This window comes from Sciurus vulgaris (genome assembly GCF_902686455.1).
Source record: "Sciurus vulgaris genome assembly, chromosome: 5".
Classification (NCBI taxonomy): domain Eukaryota; kingdom Metazoa; phylum Chordata; class Mammalia; order Rodentia; family Sciuridae; genus Sciurus; species Sciurus vulgaris.
In genome coordinates this window covers 144,094,204-144,119,333 of record NC_136465.1, presented here as the reverse complement: position 1 = coordinate 144,119,333, position 25,130 = coordinate 144,094,204, and the positions used below count along the sequence as shown (strand labels likewise).

The following is a 25,130-nucleotide window of genomic DNA, read 5'->3' as shown; positions in this document are numbered from 1 at the left end:
TTAAAAGTTGTCAAAATTAACATTTAGTTGAGCTTTTTATGGGAAACAGTGAACTTTGCAGGTTTTTAAAAAATTCTGTTCATTCTATCTAGAAAGTCACTGTCTCGGGGGAAACTTTGCATTTGGTGTAGTAAACAGTTTTAAAAATAAAAAACAGGGCCAGAATATCCTTCTATTTGCTTTCTAGTCACTATGGTGGGCAACATGACCTAATCTCAGATAAGTGAATGTTTTTACTTGGAATTTTAATTCCTGACTGACAGAAAGATGAAAGGATGGTCAGAATTCACTGACAATGGTGGAGCAATGTGGCTGTGTCCTGGTCAGACTCTCCCTATAAAGGACTGCTACAATATCACACTCCCTTGGCCTTTTGGGGCTACCTTATTTCCTGTTGCTTCAAGCCTTCCAGTCAATAGTGAATTAAATTCCCTTAGCCTTCAAATAGCTCGTTTAGTGTTCTTGCTTAAAGACAAATATCACGTGGGTGGCACAGTTGACTTACACAAATAAGATGCACCTGAATTTTATGGGTAAATTCGCTCACTGCCTGTTCTTGTAATTCACAGCAAAAACCTAGGTTCAGCCAATTTATTAACAGAAGAAATTCAGTGTCAGGGTGTTGACAAACCCAGTTAGTCTTCAAAACACGAAATAAGCTGGGTGCAGTGGTGCATGCCTGTAATCCTAGCTACTTGGGAGGCAGAGGCAGGAAGATTGTAAATTGGATGCCAACCTGAGCAACTTAATGAGACTCTGCCTCAATTTTTTTTGTTTTTTAAAGGGCAGGCGGATGTAGGATGACCAGAGTTCAAACCCTAGCACTATAGAAAACAAAATATAATGTTTTGAGATAATACTATCCTGTATCATTAGATCTTCAAAGACAGCAGATTGAGGGAGCTTGTACAGGTGAAGCCAGAATCTTGGCACCATATTTGAAAGGTACAAAAGAAATGCTGTAGAAAAATTCCATGTGTGCAATGTTGGATGCACCCAACATTGATTTGACAAAAGCAGTAAATGGTTGTGTAGCCTACATGTAACATGGAGTAGTGTCTCTTAAAACTGTGTCTTAAGCTTTGGTGACAAGATGACAGGGGTGAGGAATAAAGATGAGAAAACCAAAATTAACTTAGTCAATTAGAAAACCACACCGAAGTTTTAAAAGAGAAGGCTAACTAGCCATACCTATAAAATTGAATTTGCACTTTGGTCAAGCCAAATAAAAACCATAAATACATACCCCATGTAACCATATAAATTATAGGAATAACTGAAGATAACATCTCTCTGGAGAGCAGGACACATTTTTCTAATTTTTAAAGGAAAAAATAATTAGAAACACTGCTATTTTTAATGGAAGTTTTAAAGAAAGTAAAAACCCTTGACCTAAGGCTCCACTGGACCCATGACATGTTACAATGTGCTGCTGCAATTTATATTCTCATAAATGTTAAAGTTCAATTTCAATATGTCAAGAAAAGTTCTTTAGTCTGGTATGAAACAGTAAAAATTCACTCACTAGGGTATTTAATGAAGGTTCCCTCCACCAAATTACAGAATGGCTTTGGTTCAGATTCATTTCGAAATTTGAACCAGAATTCATTAGGTCATGCCCTGGAAGGGTTTTCTCCAGAGGAAAATACAAGGCATGGAGGTAGGAAATTAGAGTAACTTAATACTACAAAGAAGTCAGTTACTTTGAAGCACAATCAACCAATAGATGTCAAGCACAAAAAGTACAACTACTATTAATATTCATCTTTATGGGCATTCAATTTATAAGGTAGATAAGGATCAAAAGAGAAACTGGGGAATCCATTAGATGAACTGTCTATAAAATAATAATCAAATTTCAAAAAGGTCCCTCCCAAATTATTATTCCTTTTTAAAGTTATCATATTCTTCAGTCGTTTAATGCCTGAAGAAAATATTTACATTAGAAGACCTAATTCTTAAACTATACGTAGGATTGATTATATTCTAATTAAATGAAAAAAATAAAATTTATTATATATCATATAACTATAACTATGAAAATTAATTTTCACTCTAGGACTTTGCTTCTATTATTAAATAGTCTTTATTGACTGCTAATTAGAAGGTATTTATGGGTGAACATGGGAAACTGCAGGGAAATCATGTCAGTTGTTTCCACAGAATGCTCATTTATGTCCTTATTTCAGACAAAACAGAAAACTCATGAGGCACTCATGAGGACCTGTCCAATGTCCAGTTTGCACTGTATGGTATCCTTCATACTACCCTCTGCAAGAAGCATTGGGAGTGCTTAATAAATCTTAATTTCATAGATGACTAAAACATTAACAAATATTTGAAAAGTTAGGGAAATTAGAAATATCCTGCCAATTGCTTGGGGGCTTCTACTCATATTGTCAAGCACCTCAACCATGACATTATTAGGAGCTGACTACAGGACTTAGGTTCTCAGGTTATTAGGATATGGCTATTTAAAGCAGCTGATAAGCTGGGTATGATGGCACACACCTGCAAACACAGTGACTGGAGGAAGAGGCAGGATAACTTCAACTTTGAGGCAAGTATGGGCAAATTATCAAGTCCCTGTTGCAAAAAAAAAAAAAGTTGGGCCCGGTGGCTCATGCCTATAATCCCAGCCTCCTGAGTGGCTGAGGCAGGAGGATCACAAGTTCAAGGCGTGGGGATGTGGGTCAGTGGTTAAGCACCTCTGGGTTCAATCCCCAATCCCTGCTACCATAAAAAAAAAAAAAAAAAAAAAAAAAAAAAAGGTGCTGGGGATATAGCTCAGTAGTGGAGTACTCCTGGGCTCAATCCCCAGCACCACAAAAAAAAAAAAGCCGCTGATGCAGCTTGATATCATACTTTTCCTACATGTTCATCCTTTCTTCCTTCACTGTTTCTTTCCTGGGACAAAAAAAAATTTAGTAAGTTCTCAATCCAGGAATTTATTATTTCATTTACTAATTACAACAGCCCTATGAAGCAACTGCTGTTATTAACCACATTTTAAAGATGGGGGAAAAAAAAAAAAAGCCAAAACATGGACAGATACTTCCCTTCATACTTCCTGCAATCTCCCCATTTTAGAAAGTTAAAAAATTTGATATGGAGGGAAGTCATAAATCTCCCTCATGTTCAAGTGGAAGGCTCACAAAGGGGTAAAAAAAGGAAACACTTTGTGCTGTCAGGAGACTCCCAGGCTAGATGCAGACAACCTTGTGTTTTGGTCACAGGACAAAGCAGGAATGAATGGGATGGTGAAAATATAATTCACTCACCTCAAGAAACTACCCTGGGTCCAGACAGGCAATGACCCTCATTTTAAATATGCCATCTTAGGATTCAACATTAAGATATGTCATATATCTAGAGAATAAAGATCTAGTCACTAATCTAATAATGGACACCAATTAGAGATTCAGACGGGGGCTCTTTTCTCACCACCAACTCATATACACATCTTATCTGTTGAGACTTCCTGTCTTCAAACTATCTTTACTCTCAGGGCCAAAAAAGCAAGGAGGTAGAAAAAAAACCTAGATGGTATTTGTGAACTGGACTATGGATAGACCGTGAATTCCCAAGGAATAATTAGACTGAACTGATTCTGTTTTTCTGCCATCCATGAAAAATCAGGTGCAGATCAGAAACAAATATACAATAACGAAAATCACAAATATCATCATTTACATATCACTGAACTCCACTTTCGCATAGAAGACCATAAAACTTATATCTGTTACATATATATTTGTTTCATATATTTCATGTGCCTAATTTCTCTCTCTGGTGCGGTTTTGTAATAGAAAAGTATATTTTGGAATACAGGTTTATGACCCATTAGATGTATAAAAGAAATGTGGGAATCAATGGTTATGAAATAATGTTAATATACCCTATGGAATGCTTGAAGAGAATCTGATTAAAAGAATCATTCACAATTACCTACATTTTTATGTATTCTGTGAGAGCTGTAAAACTAAATATTGCTAAATTTAAAATTACTTCCTTGAAAATATTTTTAAAAACCTCTAGTGCCATTTAGAAGTAGACCTTTCTTTAACTATATAGTTAATAGTTGTAAATATTAATTTTGAATTAAAAATTACTTAATATGGACAACAGCCACTGATTTATATAAAATATATTTTACTAAAATATAGGTGATTATTTTCAAGGATAACTTATGGAATTTTTTTTTCCAAGTAGACAGATGTTCATTCTCATAACAACTGCCGAAGGAAACAGTAGCTAGGTTTTTCTGATTCCTACCAATCAATAACCTAAGGCTTAGCTTTAAGTTACTTAAAGCTGCACTAATGCTAATTTCTAGGTAAGTTGTATAGTAGGGACAGAAATAAAACTGAAATAGATGACATTAAAATGTATGGAAAATCTTAAGATAGCAAAACCAGAGCCCCACAAGTAAAAACAATGGAGCAAAAAAGATCCTCGCAATGAAACTCCTACAATAAATTGTTTATGACCTTTAAGCCCTTCTTAGATGAAAACTTCTCTGTCAATACACCAAAAGTGCCTTCGGGACTCAAAGTATCCATCTTAATTTTTAAGGTACAAGATAGCAAGTTGAAGAGGTAACATGATTTAAAAAAAAAAAAAAAAAAAAAAGATTGTGCTGATCATGTCACTTCACCAAAGGTCCCTCTCAGTCAGAAATTCATGATGCTGCATGAGAGTTTGATCCCGTTCTTCCATGGCCTCAAACCTTTTGCAGACTACTTAAGGACAGTTAAGCTTCTATCTAGAAAGACTACATACTGTTGAGAACTGGAAAAAATTAAAAGGGAGTAAATGTATTGACGATGATTTACAGTAAATCATCACTTATATTTGAGGTGTAATTTAGGGAGGGAAGAAGGAGTTGGGAAAAATGAAAAGAGGCAGAACAAAACCTGCTTGTGGTTGTGGTCTCAGAATCATCATAAGCATCATCTTGGATTTGTTAGAAATGCAAAATCTCAGGTGTCACCCATACCTACAACTTAGAATATTCATTTTACAAGGTCCCTGGGTGATCTGCTCACATGTAAATACTGGAGAGACACTGGATTGGAAGACACCCACCTTTCAACCTGCTTTGCTTTAAAGACCTTAACAGCTCATTACAATGTGGTTGAAATAAGACTCTCCTGACCAAGGTTGGCAGTAAAATGGCATTTATAATTGGAAAAATCCAGTGACTTTTGAGTGGTTTTTGGTTATTTAAAAAATGTTACAGTAGAGAGTATATGGCTTACAGGGTCTTGGAGACTCAGCTGTTCTTTCTTATCCTGAGGAATTGGTTACAAAAGGACTCTACCTGTGAACAGATACCTAAATCTGAGGATGCTCACCCCCTTAAATAAATTGGTGTAGTACTTACAGATAATCTATGCACAACCTCCCTATATTTAGATCCTTTCCAGGTTACTTCTAATACCTCACACAACATAAATATTACGCAAGTAGGAGCCATGCTGTATTGTTTAGAGGATAATGATTAAAGCAAGTCCATACATGCTCAGTAGAGACAGTGTTCCCAGATATTTTTGACCCATGCATGGTTGAATCTATAGATGTAGAAGCCAAGGATATATAAGGCAGATTGTATATATCTCTTGATGATGTACAGATTGATAGACACACATGTACATGTGAGCTCTTTGAAAGAGCAATCCAATTCTGTTTCTCTCTCATTTTAGAACTTAAATTGTAAGGCTGGGGATGTAATTCAGTGGTAGAACACTTGCCTGGCACATATAAGAAGGCCCTAGGTTGAACCTCCAACTATCCCCCCACCTTAACCCAAGCAAAAAGCACATGAATTTTATGTCACTTTACAGTAGAATTTATAAAGAAGTTAGTATTTCTAAATTCTATGTTTATAAAATACACAATTAAAAATACTATGTTACTTGACTATAGAATTAAAAAGATAATGATTCTTTCTCATATATTTAGACTGCTCTCTAGAAATTTGGGAAGTAATTGGAACCAGTTGATGGGATACAGTCTTGCTTTTCTTACTGTATTGTAAGCAGGTAGTAAGAAGGTGAGAGCTTGTACCCTTACACCCAGAAAAGAAAAATGTGCATGCTTTCCTCAGCTCTTAAGTGTGACATGTCAGACACTATACCATGATGATATTTTTAAAAATTTAATATACCTTTGAAAATACAAACTTGGAGTTGTCTCCCCAATGACCATGAATATAATTTCTAAAACTTACCATGTGAAAATAATTTAACAATTTTAGAGAGGTCTGACTATTTAGGATTTATACATCTGGCAACCTGCTATTCTCTATAAATCTTTTGTCCTATAATAAATTCAATAATCATAGCTTCTGGGTGGTCACTCAGTTGTAAAGACAAAGGGAGCCAATGTGACACAGTGAAAGCACATATCATCCTTGGCCAGAAGACACTAGTTTTACCAACTCTGAGAAGGATTAACTTTGAACCTCAGCACCTCATCTATGAAATAGGAATATTAGTAGCTACTTGACAGATACATAAGCAGAATTAAGAGGGTAACAGACATAAATGCAAAATACAGTGCCAGGCAGATGGAAAATTCTTTAATGAATGCTTTTCTTCCTTACCAAAAAAGTGGATTAAAACAAACAAAAATAACTCTTCCACCAGAGACTATGAAAAGTGCATTAGGTAAAATTTGTTTTGTTGTACCTGCTTCTCAGGCATCAAATATATTCATGCTCTCCCTCCAGCTTTGAGTTAAAAAAAATAAAAAAACTGAACAAATCTGTTCCTACAAAATGCTTCTAACAGAATAGTTGATTTAATTGTTTATTCTCACAACTATATAGACATAACTTCACTGATTTCTAGAATTTGAATTCCTTTGATAATTTCCTTTGATGATAACCAAACTGCTTTTGAAGAAAAGAAAAAGAAAGTCTTATCTGGAAGCACTAAGTACTTTCCCATTCGATTTAAAGTACTAAAAGTATCACACCATGTACTGTCAATATTCATTATATGAGACCACCCAACATCTGTAATCACCCTCCCTGCAAACACAGTTGATTGATTGGCAGCAATGTGGATGCCACCTTCCCAAGCAAGGCAGAAGCAACAAGTCCCTTCATTGTCCAACTTTCTTACAGCACATGACTCCGTTTTCATAAATCAGATGCAATCTCCAGAATGGGATTCAGAAATCTGCTTATGGGAGGCCACTGTGCCCAGGACAATTGCCTTTTAACAAGGTGTTGGTATTTGCTCTGCTTGGTTGCTTGTAGATGATGGTGGCACAGCTCTGGGACTGTAGAAGCTGCTGAGGCCTGGGGAAGGCTGGGTGGCTGGGCATTGCTCCTGGTTGTGTCAAAAGAGCTCCCAAGCTCCTAGAGAGAATCTGTGGATCCCAGAGTACGCCTCAATACACCCTGCTTCTGCTTAACTTGGCCAGACTGGATTATTTAGTTTGCATTTAAAAAATTATGACCTGTACAAGACCGATAGTTTAGGAGTGGATCTATTTTTGTCAATTTTGCTTTCAAATGGTAATTGAAAGCCTCCATCCTGCTTTAGCAAATTTCCCTATTTAATGCTAACTGCTTATTTGACCCATGCTCTCCTTCAGAAATTTCTACTTTTATTAACACTTATGTCACAAAAATTATAATATATATGCTATCTACAGCATTTAATTATATACACATTTATATAAACACAAATACAATTAAGTATCACATACTAAATATTAAATATATATTTATATAAAACTTTGTACATGCTATATGATTTATATAAACACATGAGTATATATCTATAATATATAATTGTACGAATATATATATGGATGTATATATAATTAGTGTAATTACATACAGTTACAAGTGTGAGTTTCTATCTTCCAGTCTTTGAATCTGTCAGTCACCATTTTCAAATTTTTATGATTTTTCATTGAGTGTTGGGAAAACATGTAGAACTTCTTTTTATCAGTCTATAAATTGTACACTGCTTCTATTGCAGATAAAATTTCAAATATCCTATTAATCTTTTTGTTAACTTTTCCAATGTTATCAAGTTCCACTCTCCAACTACTTATTTTACTTTCAGATATATTTTGGGTCAGGGTAAGTTAAGCTGTACTATGGTAATAAACACATTATAATCTCACTGACTTAAAACAAAAAAGTTTATTTCTCACTCATTGAACTTATGCAGGTGACAAGGTAGGTTTGAGTTCCTTTGATTACTTCTGTTACCTTTGGTTATTTGAATCCTCTTGTTTCCAGTCTCCAACTAGGAGAAAGGGAAGAGCTCACTCTTTTATCTTTGGCTTGTATGTGACATACATCATGTTCACACACATTTCATCACCTAAGGAAGGCCTGTGGAGGTCTTCAACTTCAAAGAACACAGGAAAGGGCAATTCTTTTGTTCTCAGCCAGACACTTTTGGTAACCAGAATTACTCGTACTTCCACACCTCCTAGAGTTCTTGTGAATCACCTTGAAACAGGTATGTTCAAGAACGACAGAACTAGGTATGTTCTAAATGACCCTTCAGTTTTTATAGTCCGTCTGCTTCATCAAGCAGTCTTACTCTGATACCTCTCTGATTTGTCATTCTTACTCGAAATGCCAAATTCAAACCATATATCTCAAAATTTTACATCTGCTTATTCTACAGAGGATGATCTTCGGGTATTACTGAAAAATGCAAACGTTCTGATAGAAGCTTCTCAAATTTCAAGACTCTTAATTTCTCAATAAGATAAAGATATGCCCCTAGAGGGCTAGCCACAGGTTCTCATTTCTTTCCATCTAGTCATATCCAGAGGGAGTCACTTTAAAAAAAATTTAGAAAGAACAAGTTTTTCTCCACCTTGTTAATAGATTTTTTTGTTCATTTCAATAGGAATTAGCCAAAAAAAGGGAAGTTAAATCTGTATGGTGGAACTATACCTTGAACTATAATCTGTCCCTAAATTGCAGATTTGGTACCTCAGACAAACCATGGATCTATCTAACCAAGTCCCAAAGAGGGAGAATTCACCTTTTTCTTCACATACAACTGTTCATTAAACCTTGCCAATTTTGTCTCCTAAACATCTCTCAGAGAACTCAGCACTTTAGGGAAGAATGACTATCAAAATCAGTTTAGGACTTTGGCAGTTTTTGAGAGGAAACTTTATATGAACATTACATAACAAAATTCTGACAGCTAACCATTTTGATAAAAATACATTAAAATATATAAAAAACCTTTCTTATTCTATCAGCAAATGAAGCACTGAATTATCTTAACTGATAAGAGATGGGTGTTCAGCTTGCACAGAAAACACTCAAGAAATATTTGAATTAAACATTCAAGAAATATTTGCATTTGATGGAGTTGAAAAGCAGAAAAGCTACATAAAATTATTCATTGGGACTGCCACCAAGCTGGGTAGGATATCACTGTCAGGCTGCTATGGTCACGTGCGCAGTCAATACAGGAGGGCGTTGAGTGACTGAAACTTAATGAGGAATGCAGACCACAGCAAGTTAGGGAAGGTTCTGAAAAACCGATCCTGAAGATTTCCACATCTCCAACATGTAACAAAAACTTTCCACTGTTTTCTAAAGCTGTGGTAAGTCAGAAAAAATTATGAGTGATGGATTTAACAAGGACATTTTTTTGTAATGTTCTTATAATGGGTTTCCATTGGTAGACCTTGAATTCCAGATACTGATTTAATATGTAGCAAAATGACCTGTTGATGAAAATACTTATTATAAGTAAGATACATTAGCCCTACAGAAGCTTGTGCCTTCCCATCCTTACAAATGGTTTATTGTGAAAAAAAGCATAGCGTTTTATTCATGAAGAACAAAAAGTCCTCTTCCCAGCAATATCACCTAACCTTGTCATGAGAATGAAAGTGTTTTTTTAAAAACTACCCTTGCGTTGAAAGTTCTTGAAGATTGACTATAATTCATTTTATAAAGACAACTAATAGTCAATTGAATTTTGATTTTTCTGTATAGTGTCAGCTTTCTTGGGGTCATCATAAAACAAGTGCCTTAGGGATGCTGAACATTAACAACAGAGTGTAGGCATCCAACTTCAACCTCAGAGTGTAGACCCCTTGACCCCCAGCCAGGCTCAAAATTTCTGATTTCAAACTAACAAAAAGTTAAGTAAGAGGCCCTGAATATACAGTCTAATAATATTCTCAAATGATAAAACAAATTAGTCAACAAAATTTGCTTTAAATGTTGGTTCCTAGGGAACAAGGGAAAGGAGGGGTATGTGATCAGAAAAGAACATGAGGTATATCTGTGACAATGGAATTATACTGTATCTTGTTTTAATCTATTCCAATTAATTACACACGACCATAGAATGCATTTTGACACAACATACATAAATGGAGTGTAACTTCTCATTCTTCTGGTGTACATGATGTAGAATCACCCCAGTTGTGCAATCAGATAATATGCTGTAGTTTTGTAAGATATTATCAATGGGGAAGCTGGATAAATGGTACAGGAGATTTCTCTGTATTATATCTTAAAAGTACATGTGATTGTATAATGATCTCCAAATAAATGATTACAAATTAGTTCCTCTACTTTTTCCAAAAGCCATTTATATATGTATGTTGGGGTTAAACTCAGGATCTTGTGCACACTAAGCACATGTTCTGCTGCTGTGTTACATCCCCAGAACAAAAGTCCTCATTTTAAAATCACCCAAATGTGAACCAACTCCTCTGCTATTTTTCTTACCTTGTAAGAATAATCTACATAATTACAAATCCATCAGTAGATGATAAGCACAAAGACCATAGCATGAATGTCACTTAATGAAGCACTTGGTGGGAGGGAATTTAATGGAATGAAATTCATTAAGAATATGGGTGAAGGAGTATACATATTGCAAACAGAGCAAATAATGCTTTTTAAAAACTGTATATATCATTTGAGCTTCATTAAAATATCCTCCTTTAACCTAAAACACCACTAATGGATACACTGACTCTCTTTATATTCACAAGTAAAATCGTTGATGTGCCTTTTTATTTTTTCACTATTGTAATTAGCCTATGTAACAACCCTCTGAAAATAGAAACAGTAATGGTTTAGAAAATGTATTGTTTCACAGCACAGCAATAGTACTGATTACAGGGCCATTTTAAGTATTTCATAGACCTTATGTATATTTGTATTTGATAATCCTTTCAACTATCAAACACATTAAAATGCATCCAAATGCCACAATCAATTATAATTAATACAAAAACCACAAATATGGATATGCAATTGACTGACACAATGTTTTGTTTTGGAGGCATTTAATTAGACAATTATTCACTTCAATTTTGCAGTTCATGTGTTTGTATTTTCTGACCAGTAAAGCAAGTGGGAGGGTGGTCCTCAGTTATTTTCAGAATCCTGAGAGCTCATCCACCATGCACATTGGTCACTAGACAACAATGAATAAAATAGTTTTGATTTTTACACGGATTTGTAGCCTGATTTACATTTATAATACAGAATGCATAGTATGATAGGCAAATCGGGGCATTGGTCTTTTAAGGTACAGTAGCAAAATCTGACCTGAGCATGTGGGCAGCATTGAAGACAACATCGAACTCTGTACTATCCAGCTCGGCTGCTTTTTTTGCCATCTCTGCTGCTTCTATGAGGCGAGCTTCTTCTAGAAGAAATTGACCTGCAAAGTACAAAAGCAAGTGAGCTTCAACTCAGAAAATGGTAATTGTAGAAAATGATAAAACTGCATTTAAAGAAGAATAAGTGCAGTGGAAAAGGTGATTTGAGGCTAAGATGTAATGTCATGCTCATTATTTAGTCATATTTTTATATGCCTTTCCTTTAATTGCAGAACATTGCAAGAATTCCTGTTTTTAAAATTCTTTTTTCTTAAATGTTCTCTAGACTATTTGCATACTAAAAATGAACATATTTAAAGGTATATTACAAATTTGAGTTGAGATGATTTTTAACAGTACTCTAAAATAGCTTCTGTCTCTGACGCACATGCACAAGCAGGTCTATACATATTGATACACTTATTTCTTACATTAAAGTTATTGAAAGAACATAGGCAGGCATAACAATGACTCACTCTGAATTTTAGTAACAGAAGTGGAGAAAATGTTCATAAGTTCAAATTTTTGAGACTACTTTCAGGTCAGCTTTGGAAGGTTAGAATTATTGCAGACAGAGCCACACAACTCCCTAAAATTGCACCTCAAGAATTGCTATGTAATACTATCCTGGAAACATACTGCAAAGGAAAAGAAAAATGTTGGGTCGAATTTTAAGGATGCAAATATGTATTCAGAAACAATAGATGGCATCGTTTTATACCTAGAGATTTACTAAGAGCAAAATTATGATGCTAAACTTTATCTGATATGGATATTTAAATAGAAACCAAATTATTAAGGATAAAGGATATGCTGAAGCCATCTATACAACTGCCAGACTTATGGAGTTATGGTCTGATTATCATTTCTTGTTGTTTGGGATTCCCTTTTTATTTAAAGTTCAAGGCTTTACAACTAGAAAAGAATAGTTATAAAAATGAGTTGCAAACCATGAGCTGCATACAGAAACAGAAAAACTATAAAAATGGTAAGTAGTGGTGGCAGTTGAAAGAGTTGAAAGCCTGTTATTTACTGTTCCTCCAGTAACTATTATAAATTGTCTTTCAACCCCAAAATATCTCCTCTTAAAGTAAAAGGGGAAATATGTTTTAAGGATTTATAATAATCAGCAGTCATGGCTTGATTTAAGTATTTCAAATGTTGATTAGTTAAAAGCTGGTGAGTAAAGTTAAACCCGTGATTATAAAGCCTATTTTAAATTAAGAGACAGGGACTTGGACTTGGACAATGCGTAGCTATTTTTACAAAATATTTCACACTATTTTCTTACATTCTGAGTCTTACTCATCTTCCAAAACAAACATAATTCTTGGGCCAGAAAATTATTAAGGAAACAGAGTTATTTGCAAATAAACATATTTATAAGTAAAAAAGATGGAAGCCCGTGTTCCAGTTAGCTATACTTGGTAGAGATTATTTTTTAAATTAAAACAGTATTAATTACTACCTGTTTTTCAAAAAAACAATATTTAACTAAATAAATGTTTTGATAATTATTTCTGTGATATTTAAATGAAGAACAATGTAGGAAACATGTTAAGGTTTGAATATAAAGTGTCCCCCCAAAGTTCAAGTAAATGCAGGAATATTTGGACAAAATGATTAGATTACAAGAACTGTAACCTAATCAGTCCATCCTAATTTGGATGGATGGACTGGGTGGTAACTGTAAGAAGGTAGAGCATGGCTGGAGGAGGTGGGTCACTGGAGGCATTCCCTGGAATGGTTCATCTCATTATTACCTGCAACCCCAGCTTCCTTGCTTCCATGAAGGGAACAGCTTCCTTCTGCCATGTGTTTCCCCCATGATGTTCTTTCTGTCTCTCTTTGGGCTCAGAGCAATGGAGTCAGTCATCTATGGACTGAATCTCTGAAACTGTGTTCCCCAAATGAACTTTCTCTCCTCTAAGTTGTTTGTGTTGACTATTTGAGTCATGGCAACACAAAAACTGACTAAAATAATATTACTTATGAAATTCTTGTATATGCTAATTTTACATATATGTAGATACGAGATGGCATTTAAAGTGCATGCTTTTGTTTAAAAGAGTAAACCAAAAATTAGATAATACATGGCATAGTAAAAAATACCACCTCCTCACATATTTCTTAATAAATGACACAAACAAGCCCACTGGTTATTTTGTTAGAGATCATTTTTAAATTAAAACAGTATTAATTACTACCTGTCTTCAAAAAACAATATTTAACTAAATAAATGCTTTGATAATTATTTCTGTGACATTTGAACAAAGAACAATGTAGGAAATTAATTATTCTTTTTCTTTCCAGGCAGCTATTAATGCTGAATGTAACAAATTAATAGGAAAATGCAACAGTTAATTGAATAATGAAGGCTATTTTCTTAAAACTCATTACTCCAGACTGAAAGGGGAAAAGCAAATATATTAATTTTGGATAAAACAAAAAGAAAGAAAAGAGTATAGCTCTATTATATTCACATAGAAAAAGAGAAGGATGCTGACATGTTGTCTATGTGCTGAAGATAATGATACTTTGTAACACATGGGGTCAGTTTACAGGTGTGAACAGGGCAAAGCCTTCTAAAAACTTTGTCAATGCTAAGCATACCTTTTATGTTCAAGGACAACACCAAAGAACAACATGTACTACTGTGTAAAATCAAATATTCTACTTTATCACAATAGCATTCTTTATATGTTTAAGTAGCAATGCCATGCAATATGCATTTTGTAAACTGCTTGCTAAGTCCAGAAACTATTCCAAATGTATAATGTATTATGGTAAACGTTTCCAGGTCAACATTTTATAGTAGACTCTATCCATCCTATTACTATTTTAAAAAAATGGTATCACAACATATTATTTAAGCATTTCCATAATTCCACCGCTCTTTTCTCAACAGGCCATATTATCTCAATAGTCTGGTATAAGAGCTCTGCTATGATAAAGGCATATTATTAAGTGTGAATTGTTTACTATTTTTTAAACTGAATTGAAATGCCTCTACCAACATTGAAAGTAAATTATTATTCTGCCACGTTATACAACTACTGATTGTGTTGTGTATCAGAAATCCATTTGCTTCTATTGCATAGATATGCAGCAATTCGTTTATCCATTTACTCACTGATAGACATTTGGGTTTCTAGGTTTCCATTAAAATCTCTCTCTACATGCCCAGTAATTTGGGACTGTATTCTGAACACTGCATGGAAAACCTCTAAGAACCATAGATGTTTTAGATAACACTATCTTTCACCACAAGGTGATTCTCTTTCAGTTAGGCATAAGGAATGAGGCACTGACCACAATCCCATTAAAAACTGGGCATGGTTAGAATGTATTGGAGTTTTAGTAAGATACAGTCTACATTTACTTTTTCCCATTCCTAAACTGGACCTTTCCAGGTTTTAACAATGACTGATTTTTAGAAGAATACAGTCCACAACTGTTGGAAAATAGAGTAGTAAACATTTCAAATATACAGAACCAAACCGAAAGGAGAAACAAAAATATACTAGCCTTCTTCCTAATAACATCCCAAAGAAACTCAATGGATTTGTTTTGGAATGGATTTTGGAATAATGAGGAACAATTTTGCCTGTACCACTTCTGGAAGACTCAAATCACTCCTCTGTAACCATATTTGCCTATTATTACTTCCACCAGAAACCAACTCCTTTGAACTACTCATGCTTCCTGCAGTGTACTCTACTGCTTCATAAGCTTATTGGTCTGGACTATTTGGCCTCTAAGGTTTCTTGTTCTCTAAGGTTGTCCCCTTTTAATCACCATTTCTGTCTCATCTACCTATAGTAAATAAGTATCTTTCATTTTTGTTCCCTACATATTTTCTTTCCAATTTCTAATAAGTTCACTGTAGTATAATTTATCATCTAAACCAGAACACTTAATACAGGAATATTATTAATTTTGCTTGAACCAGGGTATTAATCAGAACTGTACCAGGATGACCACCCCCTTAGAGCACGAGTGACAAGTCAGGCCACTGGGAAGTGAACAGTTTGTATAATAAGGCACTGAATCACTGCTAGCAGAAGACACAGGAGCAGAAGACCTGGGAGCTCTTCAATGAAAAATTACGGTTGAGTCCACTAAGACCGAGACAGATCCTGTGGTATGGTCAGCAGGAATATCTGCTGGGACACAAAGAGTGTGGGTACTACAAGATGGGACCAGGATTCTGCAGGAAAAGAGAGAGAATGAGGAAGGCAGGCATATCATAAAGTCCCCACTAACTGGTGGATTTACCTGGATTCACTTTATTTAGTGTTCATCAGAACCACCTGGGGTACTAAAAGAGCAAGAGTCCTTTTCCAGAGTTTCAGAGGCAGTAGGTCTGGATAAAGTCTCAAATTTGCCTTTTTAATCAGTTCTCAAGAGATGCCAATGCTCATAGGCCATGTCCACACTTTGAGAATTAGTATCTTATCTTATAAACAAGATACATTTTCATCCTACTCTGGACTCAAATTACACCTGGGATTAGTTACCAGTCCAATTTAGCTCTTCTGGTCATCAACTGCACCTGGCATGTCCTTTCCCCTATTATGTGGCACAATGACTAGATTACACTCATGTGCAGGTAGGAAGATGCATGTATCATGATGACATACTCATTAAATACGTTTACTCTTTCAAAACTCTCAAGGAGAGTTAAGAGTTTTATCTTTCACATGCAAGAATAGATTTCTGAGAAATCACTTCTTATCCACATATGGGAGACAGCACATCCTTTGTGTTTGGTAATTGAGTAAAAATTGCAAATAAAGAAAATCTTAACTAAAATATATTTTTTTATCTGTTATTGTTGCTACCATACTTTATTTCTTTGGTTTGGAGTTTGTCATACCAAGTTAATTATCATCATTTTACTTCATTTTCTCAAATCAAAAGGAAGAGCAAAGGAAAATGAAAAAAACAAGTTGAGAACTTATAAAAAAAAATGTGAGTAGGGAAAAACAGAAGATTCAAAAAGAGAAAGAATTCCCTAGAGACCCAGAGATAAAGAGTCTAAGTCTCTTCAGAGACTGAGGTTGGAAGAGGGAAAAAGCAACTGATAGTTCAGGATTCAACTGCTTCAACATCAGAGTCATATCTCCTCTGGTCATTTTTTTTTTTCACTCAATGAACCATTACAAACTACTTGTTAGTTTTTTACCAATATTTCAATACAACAGGCCTGTGAAGATCAATCTTTCAGTAATTCCTGGATTTGAAAAGCTCTGTTAAGCCAGGCATAGCAGCACATGCCTGTAATTCCAATGACTTGGAACTAAGGCAGGAGGATTGCAATTCAAGACCAGCCTCATCAACTTAGTGAGATACTGTCTCAAAGTAAAAGTTTTTAAAAAGTGGGCTGGGGATCTAGCTCAGTGGTAGAGCACCACTGGGTTCAATCTCTAGTACTGATAGGGAAAGAAAGCAGCTGTGTCATGAGGTAAAAAGCAGTGAAAATGTAAGCTGGCCTAAACCATAAGGTCAAATAATGCTTTGTAAAATTTCTCTATATAAACTCCCTAGATTAGTTGGGATCAGCCATTTCTTGCAAAAACTATTAAGGAAAACTCACTCTTAAATTAAATGTAACTAAATTAAAGACCCAAAACCATCTATAATAGATGTCATACCCATGCAGCTTTAAAAAATGTTCAAAGACAAATTAAAATCTTATTCAGAAAGTAACAATTAAAACACAGCAGGTACACTAATTCCCCATCCAGAATTATCTGATCTCTTCCTGTACCACCCTATATCAAATCATCATTTTACCTTGAATTACAGCAATATTCTCCTATATGATCCCTGTACTTCTGCCCTGGACTCTACAGGACATTCTCAAAAGAGCATTCAGAGTGATCTGATTAAACTGAAGTGGGGAGGTAATGAAAAATGGTGGAATAAGACAGACATCATTACCCTATGTACATGTATGATTACAAGATGAACCTACATCGTGCACAACCATAGAAATGAAAAGATGTACCCAATTTGTGTACAATGAATCAAAATGCAGTCTGTAAAAAAAAAATTATTAAAAAAATAAATCCAGAATTTAAAAAAATAAAATCAAAATGCAGAAAAAAAAAATGGAGGTCAAAGTGCATCATGCTATCACTGTTAGTTTTTTACCAGCATCCAAGAATCCTTACCCTGGCCTGACACCTCTTGTAATATTAGACCCTTCCCCACTTAATCTTCCTCTAACACATCAGGGGAACAAAGACTTGCTCCAGTCTTTACTTTGCAATTTCCTCCACCTGGAATGCTCTTTCTTCAGATGTCCCAGTGGATCACCCTCTAATCTCCTAGCACATTGTGGGGATTTAATAAATATACCTTTAAGGGCATGACTAAATAATAATACATTTTGGTAGCTACTTGCTTCATCTTCAAATGAACAAGACAGCATACATCACTATGCACTTTGGGTCCAGTTCTTCACTCCTTAGTGATTTTAGGCAGGACTGCAGTAAATGCCCACAAGTGCCGGGCCCTGCACCACCTCCAAGAGTATGATTCACAGGGAAGATTTTTTTGTTTTGTTTTGTTTTTGGTACAGGGGATCGACCCCAGTGGTGCTTACTGAGCCACATTCCCAGCCCTTTTCTATATTTTATTTAGAGACTGGGTCTCACTGAACTGCTAATGCCTTGCTAAATTGCTGAGGCTGGCTTTGAATTCTTGATCCTCCTGCGTCAGCCTTCCAAGCCGCTGTAATTATAGGCATGTGCCACTGTGCCCACCTTTATTTCTTATTCGGAGTCAGAATCTTACTAAATTGCTTAGGGCCTCATTAATGTGTGGATGCTGTCCTTGAACTTACAATCCTCCTGCCTCAGCCTCCCAAATTGCTGGGATTACAGATGTGGGCTAACACATCCAGCCACAGTGAAGTTTTTTATGATAGTTCCCTCTGGGCTTGAATAATATATGGTCCTGTTTTTAGATCTCTGATTTTCTCTTAGACCATAGATTTAATTATATCTTCAAAGATGTATTAAATTCAAGGCAGTGCAAACTATGTAATTTGATTAGCATCTATTATATTCCATTATATTATGGAATGTATTCAATAATCTAAGAACAGAGGAAAGAAATAATCTAGGAGGAAATAGTTTCTGAAGTGACAATGGGTTAACAAGGCTGCAGCCATTTCTCCCCTACCATTTTGCTGCTGCCATTATTCTGTCCCCCTCACACCATTTTACACTCTAGATTGTTAGTCAGAGAATATCAGTCATTGATCCAGATTGTTACCCCACAAACTTCCACTACTTAAGAATAGCTCCCCACCATTTTCTCTCTCTCTCAGACTCTCTCTCTCTCTCTCTCTCTCTCTCTCTCTCTCTCTCTCTCTCTCTCTCTCTCTCTCTCTCTCTCTCTCTCTCACCCTTAAGGGCAGACATTCTGCTCACCTGTTTAATAAAACCTCTTCTGTGCGTTCCCGTGTCTGGAGTAGTTTGCTTTCACTGGTGCTGTGATTCGGGCTCTTCTACCGCCACTTAGGCGAGTGGAATCCCCTTGTCCATCACATTCTTCTCTGTGAGGGACGCCTTTTTCACTGTCCCTCTTCATACTGACTTACAGGATCTCTTTGCTTTCACCTGGATTGACCCTCTCACTCAGTTTCTTCTCAGCTGTCCTAGACAGTTCACCCATAGGGATTTTGGAAAAGCCCTCACCTCTTTGGCCAAACACTGTCTCATGATCTCGCCTCTCTTACTTTTTTCTCCTCCTTCCTCTTAACAGTATGATGATGATCGTCTATGTAGCTCCTCTCTCGAGGACTCTCAAGGAGACACTATTAAGCTTCTAAATTTTCTGGCTGACAGAGGATATAGGGTCTCTCCAGCAAAGGTACAGCTTTCCCAACCTCAGGTTATTTACTTAGGAGTCAGCCTCTCACCTGGATTTAAAGCCATCACTGTAGAGAGAAAAGTATTGTTGCAGGACATGCCCACTCCAACTACCCAGGAAGAAATCCTTTCCTTTCTATAGCTAGCAGGATATCTATGATCCTGGATCCCAAATTTTTCCATCCTGGCAGCCCCTTGTATGAGGCTTCAAAGGGCACTACCACCAAACCTCTCCTCAACCCAGTGGAAACCCCTTTCCAGATCCTAAGGAAACCCCTTCCTCCAGCACCAGTCCTATACCTGCCTGACATCACCAGATCATTCTACCTATTTGTCTCTGAGAAAAGTTTGTTTGCTCTGGGGGTCTTAGGACATATGTTTGGTCCCACCTTAGGCCCAGTGGCATACCTATCAAAAAGGCTAGACCCCACTATAAGGCTGGCACCATGTCTTAGGGTATTGGCTGCAGCATTTGTCTTAATCCAAGAATCAAAAAACCTTTCCTTTGGGGTTCCCACTGAAGTGCTCTCACCTCATTATCTGTTCGAACTTCTTACTTATAAAGGTCTACAAACTCTACCACCCTGTCAGGTGTTAGCTTTGCAAATTGCTCTTATTGAGGACTCTTCCATTTCCTTTAAGACATGCCCTCCTTTAAATCCAGACACCCTCTTACTCCTGCCTTCCAACATACATGCTTCAGTAACCCATAGCTGCCTTGAGACTCTGGAAGTTACTCCCCTGCCCCAGATTCACCCTCACAAAGGGAGAATCCCTCACAATCTACACTGACTCCAACTATGCTTTTCCCATTATCCTTTCCCATACCACTATGTGGAAAGAGAGGGGCCTTCTTACCACAAAAGGGAACTTCATCACCAACTCTAGATATATCCTAAACCTCCTAGAAGTTCTTCATCTCCCAGCAACCATAGGCCTTATACATTGTCAAGCCCATCAGACAGACCAATCATTCATCTCTTCAGGCAACAACAAGGCAGATGAGGAGGCTAGAAGAGTGACTCTATCATCCAAGCTAGCCCCCATCTTGACTCCCCATGATCCCTTATCTCCACCACCACCCAACAGGGAGATACTTTCCTACTTCCATTGTCTATTCCACCCCAACCTTTCTTTGCTCTCACAATTTCCTAAGACTTATTTGCTACTATCCTCCTCATATTTTGTTTCTGAAAGAATTCTCTTCCACATATGGAGTTTGCCTACAAACCAATCCTACAGCTGTCAGACCCCCCACTTTTCCAACTCACCAGGCCCATGGCACCATTCCAGGGGTAGATTGGCAACTTGACTTCATTCACATGCCCATAGTAAGAAACTCTAAATACCATGTAGTCATGATAGACACCTCCTCAGGATGGGTTGAAGCCATCCCCACCAACAATAAAAGGGTACTAACTGTCTCTGCCTTCATCCTTGATGAAATCATTCCTTGCTTTAGAATGCCTACCTCCTTCCAGTCAGATATTGGGCCAGATTCATCTCCCAAGTTTCCCAAAAACTTGCCAGGGCTCTTGGAGTCCCTTGGCATTTCCATATTCCCTTTTATCCAAAGTCATTGGGTAAAGTAGAATGAACAAACCAAACTCTTAAAAATGTCTTAACTAAACTTTCTTTAGAACTTCACCTTGGCTGGGTTAAACTCCTTCCTCTTGATCTTCTGCATCTTTACTCACTCCCAAAGAAACCTGCTAATATCTCCCCTTTTTAGCTGATGTACGGTTATTCCATCCTTTCCCCCTGGGATAATGCCCCTTCCTTCCCCTCTTCCTTCTCATATATTCATTCCTCTCCTAAAACACATTCAGGTGTTTCTATGGGGTTATGCCAACTCCTCCCTGCCTAGACCCTTGTTTGGTACCCTGGCTCTGCCTCCTCAATAGAAGACCATGTTCTTATCTCTCCTCCTCAGGAGGCTACAGCCCCTCTTTCTCCCAAGTGGCAGAGACCCCATGTGGTGATCCTGGCTATGCCAATGGCAGTTAAGGTGGGAGGTTTACCAGGATGGCTACACATTTATCTGGTTAAACTACTCTCAATCCACAAACTCCTCTCCAGCATCTAACCCTCAGGTTTCTTCCAACATATACTTGGCCACCCCAGTGGGACCTCTCCAGCTTAGGCTGAAGAGCCTTCCACCCTTCTTCCCATTCGGGAGGCCGAGGACCAGAACACCTCGGCGCCAGACAACCACACCAAGTCATGAGGACTGAACTGCCAGCTACATTCTTGCCTCCCTTGCCATTTGCCCTGTCTGCCATTTTCCTAACTATTGAATTTTCCCCCAATAGATCTGTCCAGGTGCCAGCCATTTCCTCTCTCCCAGTTTGCTCATGTGACTTCTAGAAGACAGACTCCTACTGTCCCCCAGGGATGATTTGCCCATTTTACATATGTTCACAGTTGATGCTCAGAGGATCCACTCTTAACACACATAATCGCCACCACACACCAATTACTCAATTTAACTAACTCTCTCATGGCGCAGGAATGTTGGATGTGCATGAGAGTGGAGCTCTCTCATCTCCTGGCTAGTACCCTAGACTTTAACAGCTCTTTGACTTTCAACAGCACCTCCTCAGAGAAAGTGGATATCACCCCAAAATTATAAGGAGTGCCTCTATTCCAATTTGCTTCCATGTGCATATCTTCCAATGGAAGCTACCATATGGGTTCACTAGAAAAAGGGAAGCACTCGCAGGAACAGTGCTGCTTCTATGTCAACCAATCAGGTATTGTTAAGGACAAGACCAAATAGCTGCAGAAGGACTTGGAGAAGAGAAGGAACAAATTTACCAGAGGATCCTTGTGGCTCATTTCAGACCAATTATGGCAACTTATTCTCACATTTATGTCCCCCATCCTTATAATTACAATCATACTGGCCTTTTCCCCCTCTGCATTGAAATTTCCACAAAATGAGATTCAAAAAAATTTTCTAATCAGACTATTAATCAGTTTGTATTACAGGACTATCGGGACCTCATAAAGGAAGAATTGGAGCCTGGCTACAAGTGCACTCACTCCCCAGGGGAACTATCCAGTCCCCAAATCCCATCTACTGCAATGGCATCTCCTTCCCCTGAATCAGTTCTATGCCCACGCCCAGCAGGAAGCAGTTACTGAAGATGGATTTTTTGCCCATAGGCCCAAAAGGGATCTTATAAAAACAAAAACAGGGGAATGAAGGCACAACGGGTTAATAAGGCTGCAGCCATTTCTCCTCTACCATTTTGCTGCTGCCATTATTCTGCCTGCCCCCCATGCCATTTTACAACCTAGATTGTTAGCCTGTGAACTTCCTTGTCAGTCATTAGTACAGATCGTTAGCCCACAAACTTCCACTACTTGAGAATAGCTGCCCTGCCATTCTCTCTCTCTCTCTTTCTTTCTCTCTCTCTCTCTCTCTCTCTCTCTCTCATCCTTAAGGGCAGATACTCTACTCATCTGCTTAATAAAATCTCTTGTGTCAGTTCCACCATCTGGAGTGGCTTTCTGGGTGTTTTCAGTTTCCTCTATGGATTAATATATCCACGAAATTTATACTGTGCCTTCTATACATAAGATGGAGAGCTACTTGCAGTGCAAAGTTAAATGCAATATTCTTAAAATAGTTCTAATCTATCAGTGGAATAAGTAGATTACAGGGATAGTTTACCTTCAAAAAGCATATAAATCTGAAAGAGGAGGTACAAAATAGTACAGGTGAAATGCATCATTTCTTGATGGAAGTGATTTTTTGGTTTTGTTCAACTTATAATTTAAGTTGAATAAACAAAGAATAAAGGGACCAAATAAGGAAATTGCTTGAATGTCACCAAGAGTTGTATAGCTATACTGCTGTGTAGCAGCAGCCAGACCATGAAGCAGAACATTACCAGCATTCTAATAGCCAACTATCTGCACCTGGGGACCATCTTGAGGACTCAGATGATTGGATCTGGAAAAGGGCTATGACAGAATATTTGTATTGACTGGTTTCTGTGTCATGGTGGTAGTGAGATGAGCAGGGAAAGGGGGGCATGAAAGTCTTCCATGGGTGGTTCATTGGTGAAGGGAGAACCATATTATCAGGGTAAAACAGTGATTAGGATTTAGATCTGTTGTCTGAAGGGGATGCTGCTGCAGAGAGGATGTGTGTTAATGTGCACAACCTGTGCCTAGGAGGATTAAAAAACATAGGAAAGGAATCCTCTTCTGTGCCTCTGAGGGAGACTTGCTGAGTGCTTTTCTCTGAGCCCCTAGTCACGCTGGCATTTTAGCTGTGCTCTCACTTTTAAAACCATCCTCTCTCCCTTCCTCTTTGATTAGTTTTATTGCTTGAGTGTCTGTCCTCTTGGCAGTCTGAGTTAACAGAAATTCCATTTTCCTGAGACAGGCCTAAGGTGATAAATGTGCCATAGTTGTTGGCCAAGAAAACAGGTAGTCCAGGTGAAGAAGGAAAAGACACCCAGGAGATCAATCTGAACTGCTTGTTGTGAGGTCAGGAGGTTTTGAATCTAATTGAACAGGAGGCCAAAAATGTGTCCCAAATTGGACAGGTGGCAAGGAAGGTGTCTAGTGCAAAGGAGATTAGAGATTCAGCAGACCAGGACCCTGTGAGCACTGGAAAAGAGGTTGGGAAGGTGAGCAGTGCGTTATTCAATTTATTTCCCCTGACTCTTTTCTAAAGGGTTAGGAGATGCCAGAAACCATTCATATAGATATGGTGACTCTCTAGTGGAGAGTAAGAACTAGAATGGGATCAGGTAGAGAAGAGAAAGGGTGGCAGAGGAGAAAAAGGAAAAGAAGTGAGCGGAGGGACAAGAAGGGAAAGTAGCACAATCCCATTAGCAAGGATAAGGCAATAAGTAGATTCAACACGGATCAAGTGTGCTTCCAAAAGGAAAGTCAGTCCACGCTGGGCTTCCATCTGTGCAGTATTATCACATAAAGATGAAGGGAAAGAAGCCACTAATGAGGGGTATGATCTCATGAAGGACACAGAAGTGAGTGGCCTCATTTAGTTATAGGACACTGGAAGGAATGAGATGAGAGAAGACAAAAGGATTCAAACACAGGTGCTGTAGTCACTGAAGTACAGCTCTGAGACCAACCTGACCAGGGAATAGCCATGGAGCAGGGTGGCTCACAGAGTCCAGTGCTCCCACCTGCTTCCCGGGAAGAGCTAAAAGTCTTCTCCTTGTGCCTCCATATCATCTCACTGGGCTTTCCAGACTTGCCCACCAGGCACAGAGCTCTTAATGGCAAGAAACCCAAACTTTGAGAACAAATGTTTTAATTAACTAGCAAGAAAAAAAAAAAAAAAAAAGAACTACAAATAAGAATCTCAAAAAGCATCCCATCACTAAATCAAAATAGCCAACACATATTGTGTGTGTGTGTCTCTTCCCATTTAATCATCACAAAATACAAACTTCACTGATGCTACAAAATTCTCCCAGAACAGCCGCACTGAGATGGCCAGCTATGGAGAAAACCCCTTGGGACTGACCCAGTTAAGTGAACATGTACTTAGGATAATGAAAACAATCCATTATTTACCTTATGCGGCTATATGGGCTGTTAAATACAATATCTACCCTCTCATTT

At 37.5% G+C, this 25,130-nt stretch overlaps 1 protein-coding gene across 3 annotated transcripts in view; it reads right to left on the bottom strand.

Moving 5' to 3' along the window:
• The window catches only part of TMTC2 (transmembrane O-mannosyltransferase targeting cadherins 2), a 458,982-nt gene that overhangs the window by 45,438 nt on the left and 388,414 nt on the right, over positions 1-25,130 (bottom strand). For all 3 annotated transcript variants that reach the window (XM_079143057.1, XM_079143058.1, XM_079143056.1), the window contains one exon: positions 11,579-11,693. In XM_079143057.1, coding sequence (XP_078999183.1) covers positions 11,579-11,693 — 115 coding nt within the window. The remainder of the gene's footprint in view (positions 1-11,578; positions 11,694-25,130) is intronic.